Here is a 22,529-nt window from a genome sequence, read left to right on the forward strand (position 1 = left end):
TCAGTACATTACTGGGACGAGCTTCCTACCATCCAGGACCTATCTACTAGACAGTGTCAGAGGAAGGCCCAAAAAATTGTCAAAGACTCCGGTCACCCAAGTTATCACTGCTACCAGAGTGCCAAGTCTATGACAAAACAGCTCCTCAACAGATTCTACCCCCAAGCAACCCAGACTATTTACATTGACTGACCCCCCCCCCCCTTTGTTTTTACACTGCTGCTACTGGTTGTTTATTATCTATACATAGTCACTATACAAATTACCTTGACAAACCTGTACCCCTGCATATTGACTCGATATCGGTTCCCCCTATATATAGTCTCGTTATGTCATTTGTGTTACTTTTAAATTATTATTTTTATTTTATTTTCACTTTAGTTAATTAACTATATTTCCTGAACTGCATCGTTGGTTAACTTCTTGGTGACAGGGGGTCGGTATTGAGTAGCTTGGATGAATAAGGTTCTCAGAGTAAACTGCCTGCTACCCTGTCCCAGATGCTAATATACAGTGCCTTGCGAAAGTATTCGGCCCCCTTGAACTTTGCGACCTTTTGCCACATTTCAGGCTTCAAACATAAAGATATAAAACTGTATTTTTTTGTGAAGAATCAACAACAAGTGGGACACAATCATGAAGTGGAACGACATTTATTGGATATTTCAAACTTTTTTAACAAATCAAAAACTGAAAAATTGGGCGTGCAAAATTATTCAGCCCCTTTACTTTCAGTGCAGCAAACTCTCTCCAGAAGTTTAGTGAGGATCTCTGAATGATCCAATGTTGACCTAAATGACTAATGATGATAAATACAATCCCCCTGTGTGTAATCAAGTCTCCGTATAAATGCACCTGCACTGTGATAGTCTCAGAGGTCCGTCAAAAGCGCAGAGAGCATCATGAAGAACAAGGAACACACCAGGCAGGTCCGAGATACTGTTGTGAAGAAGTTTAAAGCCGGATTTGGATACAAAAAGATTTCCCAAGCTTTAAACATCCCAAGGAGCACTGTGCAAGCGATAATATTGAAATGGAAGGAGTATCAGACCACTGCAAATCTACCAAGACCTGGCCGTCCCTCTAAACTTTCAGCTCATACAAGGAGAAGACTGATCAGAGATGCAGCCAAGAGGCCCATGATCACTCTGGATGAACTGCAGAGATCTACAGCTGAGGTGGGAGACTCTGTCCATAGGACAACAATCAGTCGTATATTGCACAAATCTGGCCTTTATGGAAGAGTGGCAAGAAGAAAGCCATTTCTTAAAGATATCCATAAAAAGTGTTGTTTAAAGTTTGCCACAAGCCACCTGGGAGACACACCAAACATGTGGAAGAAGGTGCTCTGGTCAGATGAAACCAAAATTGAACTTTTTGGCAACAATGCAAAACGTTATGTTTGGCGTAAAAGCAACACAGCTGAACACACCATCCCCACTGTCAAACATGGTGGTGGCAGCATCATGGTTTGGGCCTGCTTTTCTTCAGCAGGGACAGGGAAGATGGTTAAAATTGATGGGAAGATGGATGGAGCCAAATACAGGACCATTCTGGAAGAAAACCTGATGGAGTCTGCAAAAGACCTGAGACTGGGACGGAGATTTGTCTTCCAACAAGACAATGATCCAAAACATAAAGCAAAATCTACAATGGAATGGTTCAAAAATAAACATATCCAGGTGTTAGAATGGCCAAGTCAAAGTCCAGACCTGAATCCAATCGAGAATCTGTGGAAAGAACTGAAAACTGCTGTTCACAAATGCTCTCCATCCAACCTCACTGAGCTCGAGCTGTTTTGCAAGGAGGAATGGGAAAAAATTTCAGTCTCTCGATGTGCAAAACTGATAGAGACATACCCCAAGCGACTTACAGCTGTAATCGCAGCAAAAGGTGGCGCTACAAAGTATTAACTTAAGGGGGCTGAATAATTTTGCACGCCCAATTTTTCAGTTTTTGATTTGTTAAAAAAGTTTGAAATATCCAATAAATGTCGTTCCACTTCATGATTGTGTCCCACTTGTTGTTGATTCTTCACAAAAAAATACAGTTTTATATATTTATGTTTGAAGCCTGAAATGTGGCAAAAGGTCGCAAAGTTCAAGGGGGCCGAATACTTTCGCAAGGCACTGTATGCTTATTATTAGTAGTACTGGATAGAAAACACTGAAGTTTCTAAAACTGTTTGAATGATGTCTGTGAGTATAACAGAACTCATATGGCAGGCAAAAACCTGAGAAAAATCCAACCAGGACGTGGGAAATCTGAGGCTTGTAGTTTAACTCAGCCCCTATTGGAGATAGTGGGATATTGGTTATGTTGCACTTCCTAAGACTTCCACTAGATGTCAACAGTCTTTAGAACGTTGTTTCTGCTGTGAAGTGGGACCGAATGAGAGAGGAATGAGTCAGGTGTCTGGCAGAGTGCCACAGGTTCTGAGGTGCGGTCACGAGAGAGTTAGCTCTCGTTCCAATGCTTTTCAACAGACATGGGAATTCTCCAGTTGGAACATTATTGAAGATTTATGATAAAAACATTCTAAAGATTGATTCCATACTTAGTTTGACAAGTTTCTATGGGTTGTAACGGAACTTTTTCAACTTTTCATCTGACGTTCGGCTGGACCTGAACGCGCTTTTGGATTTGTTTACCAAAAGCCCTAACAAAAGAAGCTATTTGGACATAAATGGACATTATCGAACAAAACAAACATTTATTGTGGAACTGCGATTCCTGGGAGTGCATTCTGATGGAGATCAAAGGTAAGTGTATATTTATAATGCTATTTATGACTAATGTTGCCTACCCAATATGGCGGATATCTTTTTGGCTGCTTTGTTGTCTGAACGCTGTACTCCGATTATTGCATGGTTCCCTTTTTCCGTAACTTTTTAAAAAAATCTGTCACAGCGGTTGCATTAAGGAGAAGTATATCTCTAATTCCATGTATAACACTTGTATTTTCATCAACATTTCTATTGAGTATATCTGTAAATAGATGTGGCTTTCTGCACAATCACCGCATGTTTTAGGACTACTGAACGTAACGCGCCAATGTAAAATGAGATTTGATAGAAATATGCACTTTATCGAACAAAACATACATGTATTGTGTAACATGAAGTCCTATGAGTGTCATCTGATTAAGATCAAAGGTTGGTGATTAATTTTATCTCTATTTGTGCTTTTTGTGACTCCTCTCTTTGGCTGGGAAAATTGCTGTGTTTTTCTGTGAGTTGGTCGTGACCTAACATATTTGTGTGGTGCTTTCGCTGTAAAGCATTTTTGAAATCAGACACTGTGGCTGGATTAACGAGAATTTTCTCTTTAAAATGGTGTAAAATACTTGTATGCTTGAGGAATTTTAATTATGAGATTTTTGTTGTTTTGAATTTGGCGCCCTGCACTTTCACTGGCTGTTGGCGAGGTGGGACGCTACGTCCCACATATCCTAGAGAGGTTAACTTCTTGATGCACCCATCCCGTTAGCGGGATCATATTAGTCAACATCCGCTGAATTGCAGAGCGCTAAATTCAAATTAAATTACTAAAAATATTTAATTTTCATGAAATCACAAGTGCAATATAGCAAAACACAGCTTAGTTTGTTGTTAATCCACCTGGTGTGTCAGATTTCAAAAAAGCTTTTTGGCGAAAGCATACCAAGCGTTTATGTAAGGACATCTCTCTCAGCAGACAAAACATTAAACAGCTAGCAGCCAAGTAGATTGGTCACAAAAGTCAGAAAAGCAATAAAAATGAATTGCTTACCTTTGATGATCTTCGAATGTTTGCACTCACGAGACTCCCAGTTACACAATAAATGTTCCTTTTGTTCCATAAAGATTATTTTTATATCCAAAATACCTCCATTTGGTTGGCGCGTTATATTCAGAAATCCACAGGCTCAAGAGGTCACGACCGGGCAGACGAAAATTCCAAATAGTATCCGTAAATTCCATAGAAACATGTCAAACGTTTTTTATATTCAATCCTTAGGATGTTTTTACAATATATAATCGATAATATTTCAACCGGACGATCGCTTCTTCAATAGGAGAGAGAGAAAAAACGTCTGCTCCACTCTGTTGCGCATGCAAAACGATGCTGGCACCCAGCCATCCAATGGCGCGCTGTGATCTTTCTCGCTCATTTTTCAAAATAAAAGCCTGAAACTATGTCTAAAGACTGTTCACAACAGGTGGAAGCCATAGGAAAAGGAATCTGGTTGATATCCCTTTAAATGGAGCGAAGGCAGGCAATGGAACAGAGAGCTTTCAGGAAAAACAGCACTTCCGGGTTGGATTTTCCTCAGGTTTTCGCCTGCAATATCAGTTCTGTTATACTCAGACAATATTTTGACAGTTTTGGAAACTTTAGAGTGTTTTCTATCCTAATCTGACAATTAAATGCATATTCATGATTCTGGGCCTGAGAAATGGGCAGTTTCATTTGGGTACATTTTTCATCCAAACAACAAAATACTGCCCCCTACCCTCAACAGGTTAAAGCCTTGTAAGTAAGAGTTTCACGGTAAGGTATACATACACCTGTTGTATTCGGCGCATGTGACAAATAAAATGTTATTTGATCTATCGTTCTTGTAATTTATTTTGCCTGGTCAGAATCAGTTGTGAAGGGCTGCTTCAATTCAGAGGGGAGACGAAGTTGTTGGGTTTTTTGTCTCCAGTGGTAGGAATACTGAGGTAATGTCGGCGTAAATGTGTCAACATGTTTCATGTGTGAGGTGTTGGCAGCTGCATATGCTATTCTCGTTGAGCAGTGGAGACTCTGTCCATCGGCGTTTTACTCTTGTGGGAAGCCAAAATGTTCCCAAACTGGAGATTAACCAATGGAGAATCCTCCTCGTCTATCGACCCCAACCCTCGCCTTCGTACAGAACTAGTTCCCGGCTGCGCCTCACAAAAGGACAGCTTGAAATACACCAATTAAGATTCTAATTTTGATTACAATGTGTGCATAGGCTCTAGTTGTCTGACGGAATAGCCTGAAAACAAAATTATGCTCAGATTTACTCAAGAGGCACACAACGTAGTGTAGGCACAGCCAATAAGCACAGTGTTAAATGTATTTTGGGTTGACAGTGCGGACCGAACCAAGATCCCCGTACCGAATGGTTTAGTCATTTAACTGTGTTTTTGCACGTTGACAGACTAAGAATTTCTGACTTGATTCAGTCTTCGCAAATCCCGCCGCAATCATTAATGTCGCTTCACTCTACACTAGCTTCGAGGGAGGATATAGAATATCTCCTCGTTAAAAAAATCATTAACGTTGATGATTCAAATGAATATAAGGGGCGTGACGAGTTTCCAAACTCTAATTGAATACTGAACTCTCATGGCCCCTTGCTCGGTGTTGTGAAAAGCCCAGAGGATTGTGTGTGCCTGTGTGTTCTGCAGTCACTCTTAAGTGTAGTACTTCAGTCCCTGCTGTGAAGACCATGTAAACTACCAGCATGTTTGAGCCCAACAAATCACTACTGACACAAACACACAAAAATACCCGTTTAAATCGTCAGAGCCACAGGGCTGGAGCCACACATGATTTCCGCCCAGAGGGAGCGACTAGATTGAATCTCCTGATTCAAATCAAATGGTCAGTCAGTGTATGAGGTAGGAGTGGAGGGACAACTCCCATGTCACTTGACATGAATCAAACAAGTTAAAATAGCAGGTGAGATATTAAAGGAGTGTGTACAGTGGGGCAAAAAAAGTATTCCGTCAGCCACCAATTGTGCAAGTTCTCCCACTTAAAAAGATGAGGCCTGTAATTTTCATCATAGGTACACTTCAACTATGACAGACAAAATGAGAAAAAAAAATCCAGAAAATCACATTGTACGATTTTTTATGAATTTATTTGCAAATTATGGTGGAAAATAAGTATTTGGTCAATAACAAAAGTTTCTCAACACTTTGTTATATACCCTTTGTTGGCAATGACAGAGGTCAAGTCTTCACAAGGTTCACACACTGTTGCTGGTATTTTGGCCCATTCCGCCATGCAGATCTCCTCTAGAGCAGTGATGTTTTGGGGCTGATTCTGGGTAACACGGACTTTCAACTCCCTCCAAAGATTTTCTATGGGGTTGAGATCTGGAGACTGGCTAGGCCACTCCAGGACCTTGAAATGCTTCTTACGAAGCCACTCCTTCGTTGCCCGGGCGGTGTGTTTGGGATCATTGTCATGCTGAAAGACCCAGCCACGTTTCATCTTCAATGCCCTTGCTGATGGAAGGAGGTTTTCACTCAAAATCTCACGATACATGGCCCCATTCATTCTTTCCTTTACACGGATCAGTCGTCCTGGTCCCTTTGCAGAAAAACAGCCCCAAAGCATGATGTTTCCACCCCCATGCTTCACAGTAGGTATGGTTTTCTTTGGATGCAACTCAGCATTCTTTGTCCTCCAAACACGACGAGTTGAGTTTTTACCAAAAAGTTATATTTTGGTTTCATCTATGACATTCTCCCAATCTTCTTCTGGATCATCCAAATGCTCTCTAGCAAACTTCAGACAGGCCTGGACATGTACTTGCTTAAGCAGGGGCACACGTCTGGCACTGTGATCATTTTGACGCCACGGGGTGAGATCTTGCGTGGAGCCCCAGATCGAGGGAGATTATCAGTGGTCTTGTATGTCTTCCATTTCCTAATAATTGCTCCCACAGTTGATTTCTTCAAACCAAGCTGCTTACCTATTGCAGATTCAGTCTTCCCAGCCTGGTGCAGGTCTAAAATTTAGTTTCTGGTGTCCTTTGACAGCTCTTTGGTCTTGGCCATAGAGGAGTTTGGAGTATGACTGTTTTGAGGTTGTGGACAGGTGTCTTTTATACTGATAACAAGTTCAAACAGGTGCCATTAATACAGGTAACAAGTGGAGGACAGAGGAGCCTCTTAAAGAAGAAGTTACAGGTCTGTGAAAGCCAGAAATCTTGCTTATTTGTAGGTGACCAAATACTTATTTTCCACCATAATTTGCAAATAAATTCATTAAAAATCCTACAATGTGATTTTCTGGATTTTTTTTTCATTTTGTCTGTCATAGTTGAAGTGTACCTATGATGAAAATTACAGGCCTCTCACACCTTTTTAAGTGGGAGAACTTGCACAATTGGTGGCTGACTAAATACTTTTTTGCCCCACTGTATGTGTGTTTTTCAAGACAAACGTGCAAGAAAGAAAACTGATGATCTAGACTGGTGATCTGGTTCCCACTGGGGGTACTTGGCCTATCCAAGTGAAATAAAAAAAATAAAAAATAAAAAATCCACAGGGGTACTGGAGAAGACTCATGAGAAGACTAAAACGCACATGACGGGGTACTTCAGGGGTACTCCGGGCAGAGAGAAATTCAGGTGGTGGTACAGTAACGGAAAAAGGATGGGAACCACTGATCTAGACTACACTAGATCTTCAGGCAGAGCCTCTGGAGCAGATCTAGTCAACTACAGCTCTACGTTAGTGGGACTTGTGGGCGTGGTTCTCTTACTTTCTTGCCAATGATCTTCTTCCTCATGAACTCACGGGCCTCGAACATGTAGGGGATGTCGTAGATGGGACGGAAACGCTTGTCTTTGTCTTTGTTCTTCTCCTGCAGAGAGAAAGGAGAAAGAGAGAGAGAGACAGCGAGATACAGGATGAGAACGAGAGAAGGGGAAAGCAGAGGGGGACAGAAAGAGATAGTTATTAAAACGTATTCAAACACTTTCTTCCAGCCATCCCTCTCATCCTTCTTGTTTCTCTGCCGTGGCCCCGGCTCCCTTTCCTTCTTTCTTCCCCACCAGTCTGAATCCCCACTGCACTGTTGTTTACCGTTCCCACTCAGGAGTCCTGTCACTGGGGAGATGGGATGAGGACTGGTGCCATTGTTCCATCTCGATCATAAACACCCCGGCATGAATGACAGCATCACACACACACAAACACGTGCAAATACACACAAGGCAGGAACAGAACATAAATAGAACCCATTTGCATTTTCAAAAGAGTTATTATTTTTTTGTCCTCCTTCAGTATCAGGAACAGACACACAGAAACAGGAACACAACAACAATTACAGTGAATGACAAACACACCCACACAAAGAAATGACACGCACAAATGCAAAAAGAAATAAGGCAATGGATTACAATAGCTCTGTGTTTGCCGCCCATTCTATAAAGACCATTATTATCTCTCCACCACACACACACACACACACACACACACACACACACACACACGGCGCTCGCCCTTTCCTCTCCTCCTTTGGGATGTTCTAGTCGTTCTCCTTGTATCGGTGCTGACACGTGTGCTGTGCAGCTGAGCATATGGAAAGTTCTGGAGAAGAGGCAACAGGGGGCAGTGTCTCTCACAGGAGCATGGGCTTTGGGTGGAGAAGCCCACCCCTCACTTTATAGAAAGAGAAACCAGCGTTACAAAACTGTGCCCACACCCACGCTCCATTTCCCTTGGAACAGATTCCCTCTGAATGTGCCTACCTACGCTAGCCTAGCACCCTTAGCAATTAGAGGACATTGTTCAAAAGAGTTGACCTGACCGTGTGAGCCAGGCATCCGACTTCACAGGAGGGACTCCAGCCATGGCAGAAATCACAATCTTAACCGCCTAATGTGGTTTCCGTTAACCTTGGCCAAAGTGTAATGATGTTTGGGTCGATAAGCCACCCACTCTCCTCACTCTCCCCCCCACCACCCCTCTCTCCAGCTCAGTGAAGCTCAGTGCTTTTGAGAGGTAAGCTAATCAATCTCACACCTAGCCAATGGAACTCCCCTCCTGCTGATTCCCAGAGCCGCCGACCTCCATTTTGTTTCCGCTGGGGCTTCACAAAGGCCTTTCATTGAAGCTCGGTTACCTTGGGATGAGGGGGTCTTTGGTATACTGCCTAGGGACTGAATACACCATGATGTGTCTAAGGAGGTTTACCACATGACCTTTACCTCGGTGCACAGTTACATGGGTGTTAATAGGCTTTCACTGACTCTCTGAAACTACTCCATTTTGTGCCTGCCAAGGCCCATTATCAGCTGATGGTACCATGCCCAGATACAACTACACTTGGGTCAAGACTACTCACGCTACTTCACCTCGCAGAAAGACACTCAAACATTTGTTAATGAGGTGTTTCGCTCAAGAAAGGATCCAAGTCAGGAGGGAAAAATACCTAAATGTCAGCTGTACTGTATTGTGCCAATTAGAGAGAGAGCGAGAGAGACACACACACACACACAGAGAGAGACAGAGGACACAGACCTATCGTCTCCCCTGTTCTACAGGAGTGTGAAACCCATCAGGAGGAACAAGAGGAGAGAAAGAAGACTGACAGATAGCAAGGCAGACAGAGATTTGAGGAGGAAGATGAGGAAAAGAGAGAGGGGAAGAGAGGACATCCTCTATCCATCTAAATCTCAAACTATAAATATCTGTGTAGAGATTCTGTCCCCTAGAGCGGACACAACGAGCCCATGTGACCCCAAGGACACATCTAATGTCACCTTGTGTGAGGACACAGCGTCCCAGTAACCATGGCAATGGAACACAAAAATACAAGTGGCTGGGAGCGAGAGATGGAACGAAAAGGCCCCAAATCACTTTTCTTTTATCTTCTTTTTTTTAAAGAGGGACATAAAACGATTCCACAAGGACCGGGAATAGATAGGCGGCATTGATCCGCAGGAACCACACAATATTTTACCATGCGATGGGTCTAATGCATTTTGTATGACTCCAGCTACTGAGGCTCCACATAAACCGGCCATATAAACTAATATACTGTTCTACGGTCAACAATTGGCGATGTCTAACGTCAGACTCATCCTGCTTCCACCTTTTACAGCGCATGATAGAAAATGCTCTGCCCATTTCACAGTCCTGTAGGCCTATTGATGTTCATGGTAGGTAGCGTGTCTGTACAATACACACTCAAGCTAACTTTTAAGGCCTCAAAGGATGGCATCGATCTGTGATAAATGACGCAGGGCAGAGAGAAACAGGGGACGTGTTCTAATTCCCATTTAAGCCGTCATTCCCTGCATTAACAGTGACAATATTGAAAGACGACACGGACAGGAAGGCATTTCAGAGGATTGAGACAGTTGGATATATAACTGTACGGATACTGTAAATAGAATGAATTCCCTGGTTTCCCGAAATCCTGGTTAGAGGATTTCTGGAATCTGGAGTTCCTTCTTATTCCCTCCTACCATGGAAAACCAGGGAATTTCTTGAAAAAGTTCCCGTAATTTTGCAGCCCTAAACAAGAGTTATCCATAATTCACTGACTGAACACAAAAGAGGAAATCATATAGAATGGGCTAGCTAGTCAACGTGAAAGTGTCTTGGAGTCAGATCCCCCGTCCTTTCCCCCACCAGTATATCCAATGCTACAACTGAAGGTTGTAGAGAAAGTCCTATTTGATGGCGATGCACTTAGTCCCAACGTGACACTAATATCAACATAATTCCCTCTGGGACTTATACTCTATTGGGGTAAATTCCTTTCACTATAAATGAACCCTGGTTGAGACTAAATGTATGACTAGCACAAAAACATGACGCTGGCTTGTAGCCAGCTGCATAGCTGTAGGGGATTGAAAAAAACAAGTGTGGGGGGGGGGGGGGGGGGGGGGGTCACGACCTACTGACCCTGAGGATGGGGGTCATGTGGTGTGGAATGTGCTGGTATGGGGGAGGAGTGTGGGATTGGGGATGGGTGTGTGTGTGTACAGTGCCTTGTTAAAGTATTCCGACCCCATGGATTTCTTCACATTTTATTGTTACAAAGTGGGATTCAAATTGATGTCTTTTTTTTTTTTACCAACAATTACACAAATTACTCTGTCAAAAAGGATGTTTTTTTAAGATACAAAAACAGCTTCATGAGTCAATACATGTTAGAAACACCTTTGCCATTGCGTACAGCTGTAAGTCTTCTTGGTAAGTCTAAGAGTGTTTTTGCACACCTGGATTGTGCCATATTTGCTCATTATTATTTTCAAAATTCTTCAAGGTTTGTCAAGATGCTGGAGATCATGGCTAGACAGCAATTTTCAAGTCCTGCCATAGATTTCCAAGCAGATTTAGGTCCAAACTGTAACTTGGCCACTCAGGAACATACACTGTCTTTCTTGGTAAGCAACTCCAGTGTAGATTTGGCCTTGTGTTTTAGGTTGTTGTCCTGCTGAACGGGGAATTCCTCTCCCAGTCTCTGGTGTAAAGCAGACTGAAGCAGGGATGTTGCTTTTGCTTAGCTCCAGTCAGTTTCTTTTTATCCTGAAAAACTCCCCAGTATTTGGCGATGTCAAGCATACCCATACCATGATACAGCCACCACCATGCTGGAAAATGAGGCAGTTCCGCAGTGATATGTTGGATTTGCCCCAAACAGAAGGCTTTGCATTTAGACCAAAAAGTATATTCCTTTGCTGTGTATATTTGCAGGATTACTTCAGTGACTTTTTGTAAACAAGAAGCATGTTTCTGACTGTTCTGTATTCTTCTATTCACGCTGTCATTTAGTTCATCATTGTGGAGTCATTACAATATCGATCCATCCTCAGCTTTCTCCCATCACAGACACTGAACTTTTGTTGATTTTGAAATGAACAACGGCTTCATGGTAACATCCCTGAGCAGTTTCCATCACCACCTGCACCTCAGAAGAAAGACTGCATCTTTGAGGTGCCTGAGTGGTTTGATACATCATCCACAGCATAATTACTAACTTCACCGTGCATCGAGATATATTCAGTGTCTGATTTGTTATTGTTACTCATCTACCAATCACTGCCCTTCTTTATGAGGCTTTCAAAAAGCTTCCTTGGTCTTTGTAGTTGAATCTGTGCTTGAAATTCAATACTTGACTGAGGGACCTTACAGATCTATGTACACTACCGGTCAAAATATTTAGAATACCTACTCACTCAAGGGTTTCACTTTATTTGTACTGTTTTCTACATTGTAGAATAATAGTGAAGACCTCAAAACTATGAAATAACACAAATCGAATCATGCAGGAACCAAAAAAGTGTTTAGATTTTAGATTCTTCAAAGTAGCCACCCTTTGCCTAGATGACAGCTTTGCGTACTCTTGGCATTCTCTCAACCAGCTTCATGAGGTAGTCACCTGGAATGCATTTCAATTAACAAGTGTGCCTTCTTAAAAAAGTAAATTTGTGGATTTTTTTCCCTTCTTAATGCATTTGAGCAAATCAGTTGCAAATCAGTTGTGTTATGGCAAGGTGGGGGACAAGCCCCATTTGGTAAAAGACCAAGTCCATATTATGGCAAGAACAGCTCAAATAAGCAAAGAGAAACGACAGTCCATCATTACTTTAAGACATGGTCAAAAACCATCAAGCACTATGATGAAACTGGCTCTCATGAGAACCACCACAGGAATGAAAGACCAAGAGTTACCTCTGCAGCAGAAGAAAAGTTCATTAGAGTTACCAGCCTCAAATTGCAGCTCAAATAAATGCCTCAGAGTTCAATTGACAGATACATCAACTGTTCAGAGGAGACTGTGTGAATCAGGCTTTCATGGTCGAATTGCTGCAAAGAAACCACTACTAAAAAGGACACCAATAAGAAGGAAGACTTGCTTGGGCCAAGAAACATGAGCAATGGACATTAGACCGGTGGAAATCTGTCCTTTGGTCTGGAGTCCAAATTGGAGATTTTTGGTTCCAACCGCCGTGTCTTTGTGAGACGCTGCGTGGTTGAACGAATGATTTACGCATGTGTATTTCCCACCGTAAAGCATGGAGGTGGTGGTGTTATGGTGTGGGGGTGCTTTGCGGGTGACACTGATTTATTTAGAATTCAAGGCACACTTAACCAGCATGGCTACCACAGCATTCTGCACCGATACGTCATCCCATCTGGTTTGGTCTTAGTGGGACTGTCATTTGTCTTTCAACAGGACAATGACACAACACACATCCAGGCTATGTAAGGGCTATTTGAACAAGAAGGAGCGTGATGGAGTGCTACATCAGATGACCTGGCCTCCACAACACTCCAACCTCAACCAAATTGAGATTGTTTGGGATGAGTCAGACAGCAGAGTGAAGGAAAAACAGGCAACAAGTGCTCAGTATATGTGGGAACTCCTTCAAGACTGTTGAAAAGCATTCCTGGTGAAGAAGTTTGAGAGAATGCCAAGAGTGTGCAAAGCTGTCATCAAGGCAAATGGTGGCTATTTGAAGAATTTAACACTTATTTGGTTACTACACTATTCCATGTGTTATTTCATAGTTTTGATGTCTTCGCCATTATTCTACAATGTAGAAAATAGTAAAAAAGAAAACAAACCCCTTGAAATGTTCTAAAAACTTTTGAACGGTAGTGTGTGTGTGTCCGTTTTGGGGTGGCAGGTAGCCTAGGGGTTAGGGCGTTGGACTAGTAACTAGTAACCTAAAGGTTGCTGGATCGAATCCCCGAGCTGACAAGGTAAAAATCTGTCTTTCTGCCCCGGTAGGCCAGCATTGTAAATAAGAATTTGTTCTTAACGGACTTGCTTAGTTTAATAAAAGTTCAATAGAAAGCCACATCGTACTCCTATACTGATTTAGCCTTGCCTACATTTTTTTTTAAAAAGAGGCTTAATATTTAAGCAACAACTATATTTTAGTTCACTTTTTATTCATTTTTTTTAAATGAATAAACAAAGTATTTTACAAAAACAAAATCATTCAATGCGTTGTAATCCCACTTTGTAACACAAACTGAAGAAATCCAAAGGGCCTGAAAACTTTTGCAAGGTGCTGCGCGTGGAGTGCATTTTGTGTGCGTGCAGACGCCGCAGAGTGTGTATGGCGTGGGCACGCTGGCTAGCATGTAGAGAGAGAGAACGAACATTGAAGATGGAACTGTACATTGGGGGCCTTAGAGAAACGACCTGCATTTAAGACTGACTGCATGTGTAAAGATCTCCCTAACTAAATGAGCATGAAACTGTTGTAGAGAGTGAGGGACGGAGGGAGGGAAAGAGGAGCACACAGTACCTGAAGCTTTAATACAAGACATACATGGCTCTAGCTCACAAACACACCCCAGCCATGTCAACAAGCACTGTGCTTACTTACACACACACACACCAACTCCTGGGTTCTCCTGGAACTCATTAATGATAGAATGTTTATATTTGAAGATAGCAGAGAGACCAGTATCTTTGGCACATGACATGGACTATAGAAAGTGGATTAGCTGAAGAGACTGGTACTCAAGCAGCAGTCATCCATCTTCCACACACCGACACACACTTTCACTCCAACATCCCCACCATCTACGATCTTCAACAACAAACTTTTTTTATGTTTTTATTTAACATCCGAGTGCTCCTTTTTCTGTTTCTGGAAGAGTCATCGTGTGAAGTATCCCGAGGTAAGATGTTTTTATTTAACATCCGAGTGCTCCTTTTTCTGTTTCTGGAAGAGTCATCGTGTGAAGTATCCCGAGGTAAGATGTTTTTATTTAACATCCGAGTGCTCCTTTTTCTGTTTCTGGAAGAGTCATCGTGTGAAGTATCCTGAGGTAAGATGTTTTTATTTATTAAAGTCATAGCAGCTGTCCCCGTTTCTCTTGCATCTGGGTATGTTTTCCATACTACCACATCACACAGTGCTACGCAGGTTGAACCATTGACGTAGCTAGCTAACACACTCCCCGCTAACTCCACTTGTCAATCTCACTGAGATCATCATCATCTCCTCCTCTGCCTACTCTATCGTAGGCGATGACATAAGAGCTGCTGGGTTGTGCGTGGGCCAAAAACTTTCAGCCAATCGCAGGCAAGGAGCACGGGGTCCAACCGGCTTTTCGGGAAATGTCAAACAGCCAATGGGGTGTGAGATGATTCACGGGGGAAGTGCAGTGGGACGACCCCAGATGACGGGGTCAGTGCGCCACGCTGGAGGCCACAGGCACAACAAAATGAAGAGAACGCATGGAGAGACATGAGGGAGAAAGGGGGGGTATGAAGGCATGAGGGAGTGAGATAGATGGCGAGAGAACAAGAGGGGTGAGGGCATGAGCAGAGCAAAACAGAGGGGAAGAACTACAGAAAATAACATCTTCCACTAAATACAAACATAGATGGCAAAATAGATACTATACGCAGATGACACACAAAGTTTAGCTGTAGAGATGAAAGGAAGCTATTCTGTCCGCATAAGTATGAGACATACACACTAGCTACAGCAAAGAGTCAGAACTATACATTCCACCTAAGGATGAGACACTTCCTGTGTTGGTTCCCATTACATAAAGACGACGGTTTGTCGTCATCTCTTATGCTATACGTTAAGCCCCCATTACACACACACAGGGAGGGAGTGGGTATAACAGTGACTCATTGAGCTGTTCTGACATCTCCCCCCTCTACTATTGTGTTTTCTCCAGGCTTGTCCTGCTGCCTGCTACTGCTGCAGAGGCTGGCTGGAGAGAGAGGGAGGGGAAAAAGAGCTGACTCCAACCCGGCCTGCTCAAAATAACTCGCATCTGAAAATACACCACTGCCACACCAGAGGAGAGGAGAGAGGGAAGGAGACAGATGGGAGGGATGAGAACGTAAGAGGCGAAGAGTACATGGTTGAGTGAAAAAGAGAACAGAGAGGCGCCCAGAGGGGGGAGAGAGAGGAAGCTAAGCCTAAAAAGGGTTGGTACCCTTAACATGAAGTCACGTTTCACTGTGGCTAGTCACCATTGGTCCCACAGCCTGTCAATCAAAGGTCATGTCATGTCCCATGGTTGGAGGAAGTCCCAGCAACCAGAAAGGGAAAGAGAGAAGGGGGAAGGGGGAAGGGGGGGGGGGGGGGGGGGGGTCATGCAGAAGAGCAGAAGGTTTGGCAGCGGTTGTCACTGGTCATCGCATCTGGCCCTGGAACCTCCCCATACGGCCACACACACAGGACTGGCCCTAGAACCTCCCCATACGGCCACACACACACAGGACTGGCCCTGGAACCTCCCCATACGGCCACACACACACACACACAGGACTGGCCCTGGAACCTCCCCATACGGCCACACACACACACACAGGACTGGCCCTGGAACCTCCCCATACGGCCACACACACACACACAGGACTGGCCCTGGAACCTCCCCATACGGCCACACACACACACAGGACTGGCCCTGGAACCTCCCCATACGGCCACACACACAGGACTGGCCCTGGAACCTCCCCAAAGTCCCAATTCAGCTTGGAGGGACAGGGAGGGGGTACCCAGTCTTTTACTGTGGACCTGAGGGAGGTCACAGAAGGCACTGTAGCAACAAGCTGTGAGCGTGCACGTAAGACTACTTATGAGAAGCCAAATCCAGTCTGTCTACTGACACAGGCAGCTTAGGAGAACATGTGTGGGCTTCCTAACTAAATCAGGCAACTGATCAGGAGTGAGATTAGCATTTAGCAGACATCTGGCAGTAGGGAGAGCAGGGCTAGCAGAGATGTCACCCTACACGTACGTGGTGACATTTCTGTTACCCCGGAAACACGTCAGACAACTGGACCAGCAACACTGCATGTTGACCTCCTTCCACTTCCAACTCTCAAACACTTTCTCTCAAGGACAAATGCTGTAGTGTGTCACCGTATGCATGTATCCTTCCTACTCTGGGCGTCGCTTTTGGCCTTTACGTAACACTAGGGTTAGCTAATAGAACAGAGCCACAGAGACAGAGCCACAGAGACAGAGCCACAGAGACAGAGCCAGCAGTGAAAGCACATCTTTGTCTCCATATGCTGGTCTTAACCCCTCTCCCAGCCTTCCCCAAACATACGACCGTGCAATGGAGCACAAAGTACATGCTGTCAACGCATCTGGTACAGCCAGAGAGGGAGAAAGAGAGGGGGGTGGGGTACAGAGAGAGATCTACAGAAGAGGGAGAGAGAGAATAGAGGGCAGGGAGATTGAAGAGATGGTGGAGGAGGAGTGGGTGGATGGATGAAGAGAGATGCAGACATGCCTGTCACAACAAAGGAAGCAGAGGCATACTGTACAGACACACTGGCCAATGAGGGAAGCAATGACTGCAAAGGATAAAGAGTGGAAACACAAAGAGCTACCTGAGCACTATACTACAAATCAGGTTTTAGGAGTTAGAGGTAACTTTGGTCAACCGAGTTCAACTCAGGATAACCAGTATTGCAAAAGTGGCACACCCTTTAGCCAGGTAAACATGTTTACCCCAACGAATCCTTCAGAACTAAAAGGCTACCTCAGAGCTAACTCAATTTATCCTGAATGAAGTGTCCTAGCCAAGAGTTGAGGACCAATGAAATCAGATATCCTCCCTCTTGCAGAGATTACATCATCATCTCCTTCATTTGAAGAAGACGACTGATTAAATATTTTATTAAATCAAATGTTTTCTTGTATAATTATTTTTAAATGTTAAAATACCTATCACATTACACATTTAGTAAAGGATTTGCTTTCCTGAGATGGTTTTCACAAATGTCTAAATACAAACTGACAAACTGCAACCAACCAGAGACATAATCCATAGATGATAGTTCCCATTCAAGACAAGACTGGCAGCCATTGCTAGTGTACCCATGAGTTTAACAGTCAAATTACCAGGGTCAGAGGTCACAAAACCCTTCTAAACTCAGCAAAACAAAGAAACGTCCTCTCACTGTCAACTGCGTTTATTTTCAGCAAACTTAACATGTGTAAATATTTGTATGAACATAACAAGAATCAACAACAGACATAAGCTGAACAAGTTCCACAGACATGTGACTAACAGAAAAGGAATAATGTGTCCCTGAACAAAGGGGGGGTCACAATCAAAAGTCAGTCAGTATCTGGTGTGGCCACCAGTTGCATTAAGTACTGCAGTGCATCTCCTCCTCATGGACTGCACCAGCTTTGCCAGTTCTTGCTGTGAGATGTTACCCCACTCTTCCACCAGGGTTACCTGCAAGTTCCCAGACATTTCTGGGGGGAACGGCCCTAGTCCTCACCCTCCGATCCAACAGGTCCCGGACATTTCTGGGGGGGAACGGCCCTAGTCCTCACCCTCCTTTCCAACAGGTCCCGGACATTTCTGGGGGGGAACGGCCCTAGTCCTCACCCTCCGATCCAACAGGTCCCAGACATTTCTGGGGGGAACGGCCCTAGTCCTCACCTTCCGATCCAAAAGGTCCCGGACATTTCTGGGGGGAACGGCCCTAGTCCTCACCCTCCGATCCAACAGGTCCCAGACATTTCTGGAGGGAACTGCCCTAGTCCTCACCCTCCGATCCAACAGGTCCCAGACATTTCTGGAGGGAACTGCCCTAGTCCTCACCCTCCGATCCAACAGGTCCCAGACATTTCTGGATGGAATGGCTCTAGTCCTCACCCTCCGATCCAACAGGTCCCAGACATTTCTGGGGGGAATGGCCCTAGTCCTCACCCTCCAATCCAACAGGTCCCAGACATTTCTGGGGGGGGGGGGGGGGGTGGCCCTAGTCCTCACCCTCCGATCCAACAGGTCCCAGACATTTCTGGGGGGGGAATGGCCCTAGTCCTCACCCTCCGATCCAACAGGTCCCAGACATTTCTGAGGGGAATGGTCCTAGCCCTCACTCTCCGATCCAACAGGTCCCAGGCATGCTCAATGGGATTGTGATCCAGGTTCTTCAATGGCCATGGCAGAACACTGACATTCCTGCCTTGCAGGAAAACACGCACAGAAGGAGCAGTATGGCCAGTGCCATTGTCATGCTGGAGGGTCATATGGGAATGAGGGAGGAGGATGTCTTCCTTGTAATGCACAGCGTTGAGATTGGACTGAGCTTGTTGTCATTGCAGGCAATGATGCTGTGACACAGCGCCCCAGACCATGACGGACCCTCCACCTCCAAATCGATCCTGCTCCAGAGTACAGGCCTCGGTGTAACGCTCATTCCTTTGACAATAAACGCGAATCCGACCATCACCCCTGGTGAGACAAAACCGCCACTCGTCAGTGAAGATCACTTTTTGCCAGTCCTGTCTGGTCCAGCGAAGATGCGTTGTTGGCAGTGATGTTATTATTTTGCTGAGTTGATGTATTATATGTCTATGGCCACAAGGTAAAGAAGGAGTGAGAGGTGGAAGGAAAATATACCTGTGCATTGATCAGCACAGCAAAGACAGCATTAACAATAAGTAATAAAATAAAAACAATTCTATTTCACACCATAGGATTGATGTTTCAGCATCGTCTCAATGCACGAGCAGTTACAAGCCTGCTAGAGTTAGTGGCAGGTGGATTTTGTAATACGGATGAAGCCTGAGAGAACTGAGACAGGGGACAGAGAATTGAGACAGGGGACAGAGAATTGAGACAGGGGACAGAGAATAGAGACAGGGGACAGAGAATTGAGACAGGGGACAGAGAATGAGACAGAGAATGAAAGCAATAAGGGTGAAAGGGAAGGGAACAGGGGGAAAGAAGGAGAGGGACAAAGAGAGGAGTACAAAGTATTCTCCTAATGATCTGAGACGCTAACAATGGAAGGGGGTGAGGAGGAGGGGGCAAGGGAGGAGGGGAAGATGCAGCATGAAGGGTAATAGAAGAAAGTGTAAAATCTATGAGCCTCCGACTGCTAAACATGGTCTATATTGACAGATTAATGTTCTCCCTTCTGCAGTAATTAAACATTACAATATGAATAGAAATCCCCATGACGATCTTCAGATACCTCCAGTCTAAATTAGAAGAGATTATGCCAGTGAGTAGGCTATCAAAAAACAAATAAAGATACAAATCAGACATTAAAAAAGCTTTAACCAGGCATACACTTCATTTTAATGTGTATTGTGCCCATTTCGGTATAAGACAAGCGTTTTAAATCCACCTGCCGACTAGTAAGTATTGAAAGGTATTCCAAACCAACAGACAAAAGGCCTGCAGCATATATTTTCTCCCACACTGCCTTGTCCACAGCCGTATCTGTCCAAAACACCTGAGCACCCAATACAGGGTTTGTGGGGTGCAGGCTTTCGTTCCAGCCAAGCAGCAACACACCCGATTCTACTCATCACCAATCAAGACTGATGAGTTGAAGTAGACGTGTTGCTGTGTTGCTGCTTGGCTAGAACAAAAGCCTGCAATCACACTGGCCCCGTTGTACAATGAGATGTATCCTACGTAATTAACTGCCTATGAGAAGATATTGAGCCACTCTTGGTAGGAAACAACGCTCTGTCCTCACAGGGATTCCAGCCCACTCAGAACACCCAACATTTACAGCAACGCATTAACATCTCAGTCATTTAGGAGACTGCAGACATTTTTCATTCATTCGGTTTAGATACATCAGTCAGCACATTGGTGACTAATAGTTATTGTCAGCACCATTAAATACAGTACAAGAATTCACCAATGAGGCTTTCTTTTGTATATCGCTCTTCTTTGTCTTCCAGCCACAAAGAGCTATGAGATAATAGTCCAAATTGAACTGGCTTGCGTCAGAAACAAAAAGCCTGTTACTGCCCACAAGAGGTACTCAACTCCTCCAAGTTGCTCTCAGGACTCGAGGCCATAGAAGTAGGATTCTTCTGCTAACTGCTCCTCTCCAATACCAACGACTCCCTATTGACGCAGGCTGAAGGACAGTGGAAGAGAAGGCTGGCGTACTGAATGTGCTACTAGGAACAATACAGGTAGGAGAAAGGGAAACAGGAAATGCCTCCTCAGTCTCGGTTAGAGCTGAACCATCACGCAATCATAGTCTAGGTAGAAGTTGTTTCTGATCCTCAACAATGATCTAGGATCAGATTACCCAACCCACAACCTTAACCATTAGAGGGGATGGTAAACTGGCCTGGTATCAGTGGTAAGGGGGTACCATGCAGTCACTATATAGGGAACAGGGTGCCATTTCAGACAAAGCCCAGCCTCAGGGAGGAAATAAGGGGCAACCCGGGCTCCCGAGAGGCGCAGCGGTCTAAGGCACTGCATCTCAGTGCAAGAGGCGTCACTACAGTCCCTGGTTCGTATCCAGGCTGCATCACATCTGGCCGTGATTATGAATCCCATAGGGTGGCGCACAACTGGCCCAGCGTCGGCCGGGGTTAGCTGGGGTAGGCTGTCGTTGTAAATAAGAATTTGTTCTTAACCGACTTGCCTAGTTAAATAAAACGTTTTTTATTTTTAATTACCAGTTACACTGAGTGCCGAATCATCATCATGGGGCCAATAGCAGACGGGGTCAGGGGTCGCCAGCTAATTCCAGTGTGGTTATTCTGGCGATGGCCACACGACTATATTTAGCTACTGTTCTTCTTCCATCATTAAGAGCTCCATTTAAAAACTATTTCTGTCCATCTCTCTCTTTTCAATTTATACCCGACCAGAGAGAGACAAATCTGATTAGGACTCTAGCAGGGCTTAGATGGGAGGAAACACAAATGGAGGAGTGGAGATATACAGACGTGGATGTGGTAGGGCTGTGTGTTTGTTGAGTACAAGAAGGGAACAGACTGAAAGTTGTGTTCTGATACCATGAGTGTGACAGAGTAGTGACCGGTTAAGTATGCGTGCCTGGTGACAGTGAGTGTGCATGCTTGTCTTACAGTGGTGACTGGGAGTACATGAGAGGTGAATGACAGTGTGTGTATTTTGTCTCTCATTGTGTGCACGCGGCGAGCTGTGAGTAAGGGAAAGGATGGATCAGCCCACTTCTCTGCAGCAATCAAACACACAGAGGTGGGTGGGAGAGAGAGAGAAAGACACAGACACACAGAGAGAAGAGACCGAGAGACAGACAAGGAATGCCTTTTAAAAGAAGACTGGGAGAGGGAAAGGGCCCACATCAACGCTTTCCAAACAGTGGCTCTGACAGCAGACGCCCCTATGGAGCTGGTAATGATCCTCTGTGTCAGGGTGGCCAAGCCAATGACAAGACACCAACACACAACACAAAGATATAGCGACGGGGGGGGGTGCGTACCTCGCCCTCAATCCTGGGGGGTCGGATGCTGGACAAGTGGATGGTCTTGTACTCGCCAGAGTTAAGCTTGACCACGACGGCGTCCGCATTGACGACCTGCATCACCTGGGAGAGAGGGAGAAAAGGAGAGAGAGAGAAGGGGAGGGTGAGAGGGATGTAGAAAGGTAGGGGTGAGAGAATGGGTTGAAATATTGTGGGAGAAAGAAGGGAAGGGGCACAGAGATGGTGGGATAGAGTGGGGAGGGAGGAGAGAGTGGAGAGAGAGAGGGAGAGAGGTTAGTGAGGAAGGCATCGCGGCTCCATTTGGAGGACAGAGAGGACAGCTGCTTTCAAGAGAATTGGCTCTGTGGGCTGAGCTGAACTGAGCCTAGTTTAAACAGAGCAGAGCACAGAGAGAGCGAAGGCTTTAGTCCGACAACAAACAATTCAAATGGTATTCATCACATGCTTCGTAAACAACAAGGTGTAGACCAACAGTGAAATGCTTAGCTACGGGCCCTTCCCAACAATAGACACAGAAAACAGAAAAAGTCAAATGTGTAAAAAATAATAATAAATACAGAGTA

General features: G+C 44.5%; 1 protein-coding gene across 1 annotated transcript in view; it reads right to left on the reverse strand.

Moving 5' to 3' along the window:
- Nucleotides 1-22,529, reverse strand: part of LOC139393228 (staphylococcal nuclease domain-containing protein 1-like) — a 334,741-nt gene that overhangs the window by 281,942 nt on the left and 30,270 nt on the right. The window contains exons 10-11 of the mRNA XM_071141677.1: nt 21,964-22,068; nt 7,516-7,617 (exon numbers count right to left, since the gene is read on the reverse strand). Of these exons, the coding sequence (XP_070997778.1) occupies nt 7,516-7,617; nt 21,964-22,068 (207 nt within the window). The remainder of the gene's footprint in view (nt 1-7,515; nt 7,618-21,963; nt 22,069-22,529) is intronic.

The sequence above is a fragment of the Oncorhynchus clarkii genome, chromosome 33 (genome assembly GCF_045791955.1).
Source record: "Oncorhynchus clarkii lewisi isolate Uvic-CL-2024 chromosome 33, UVic_Ocla_1.0, whole genome shotgun sequence".
NCBI lineage: Eukaryota > Metazoa > Chordata > Actinopteri > Salmoniformes > Salmonidae > Oncorhynchus > Oncorhynchus clarkii.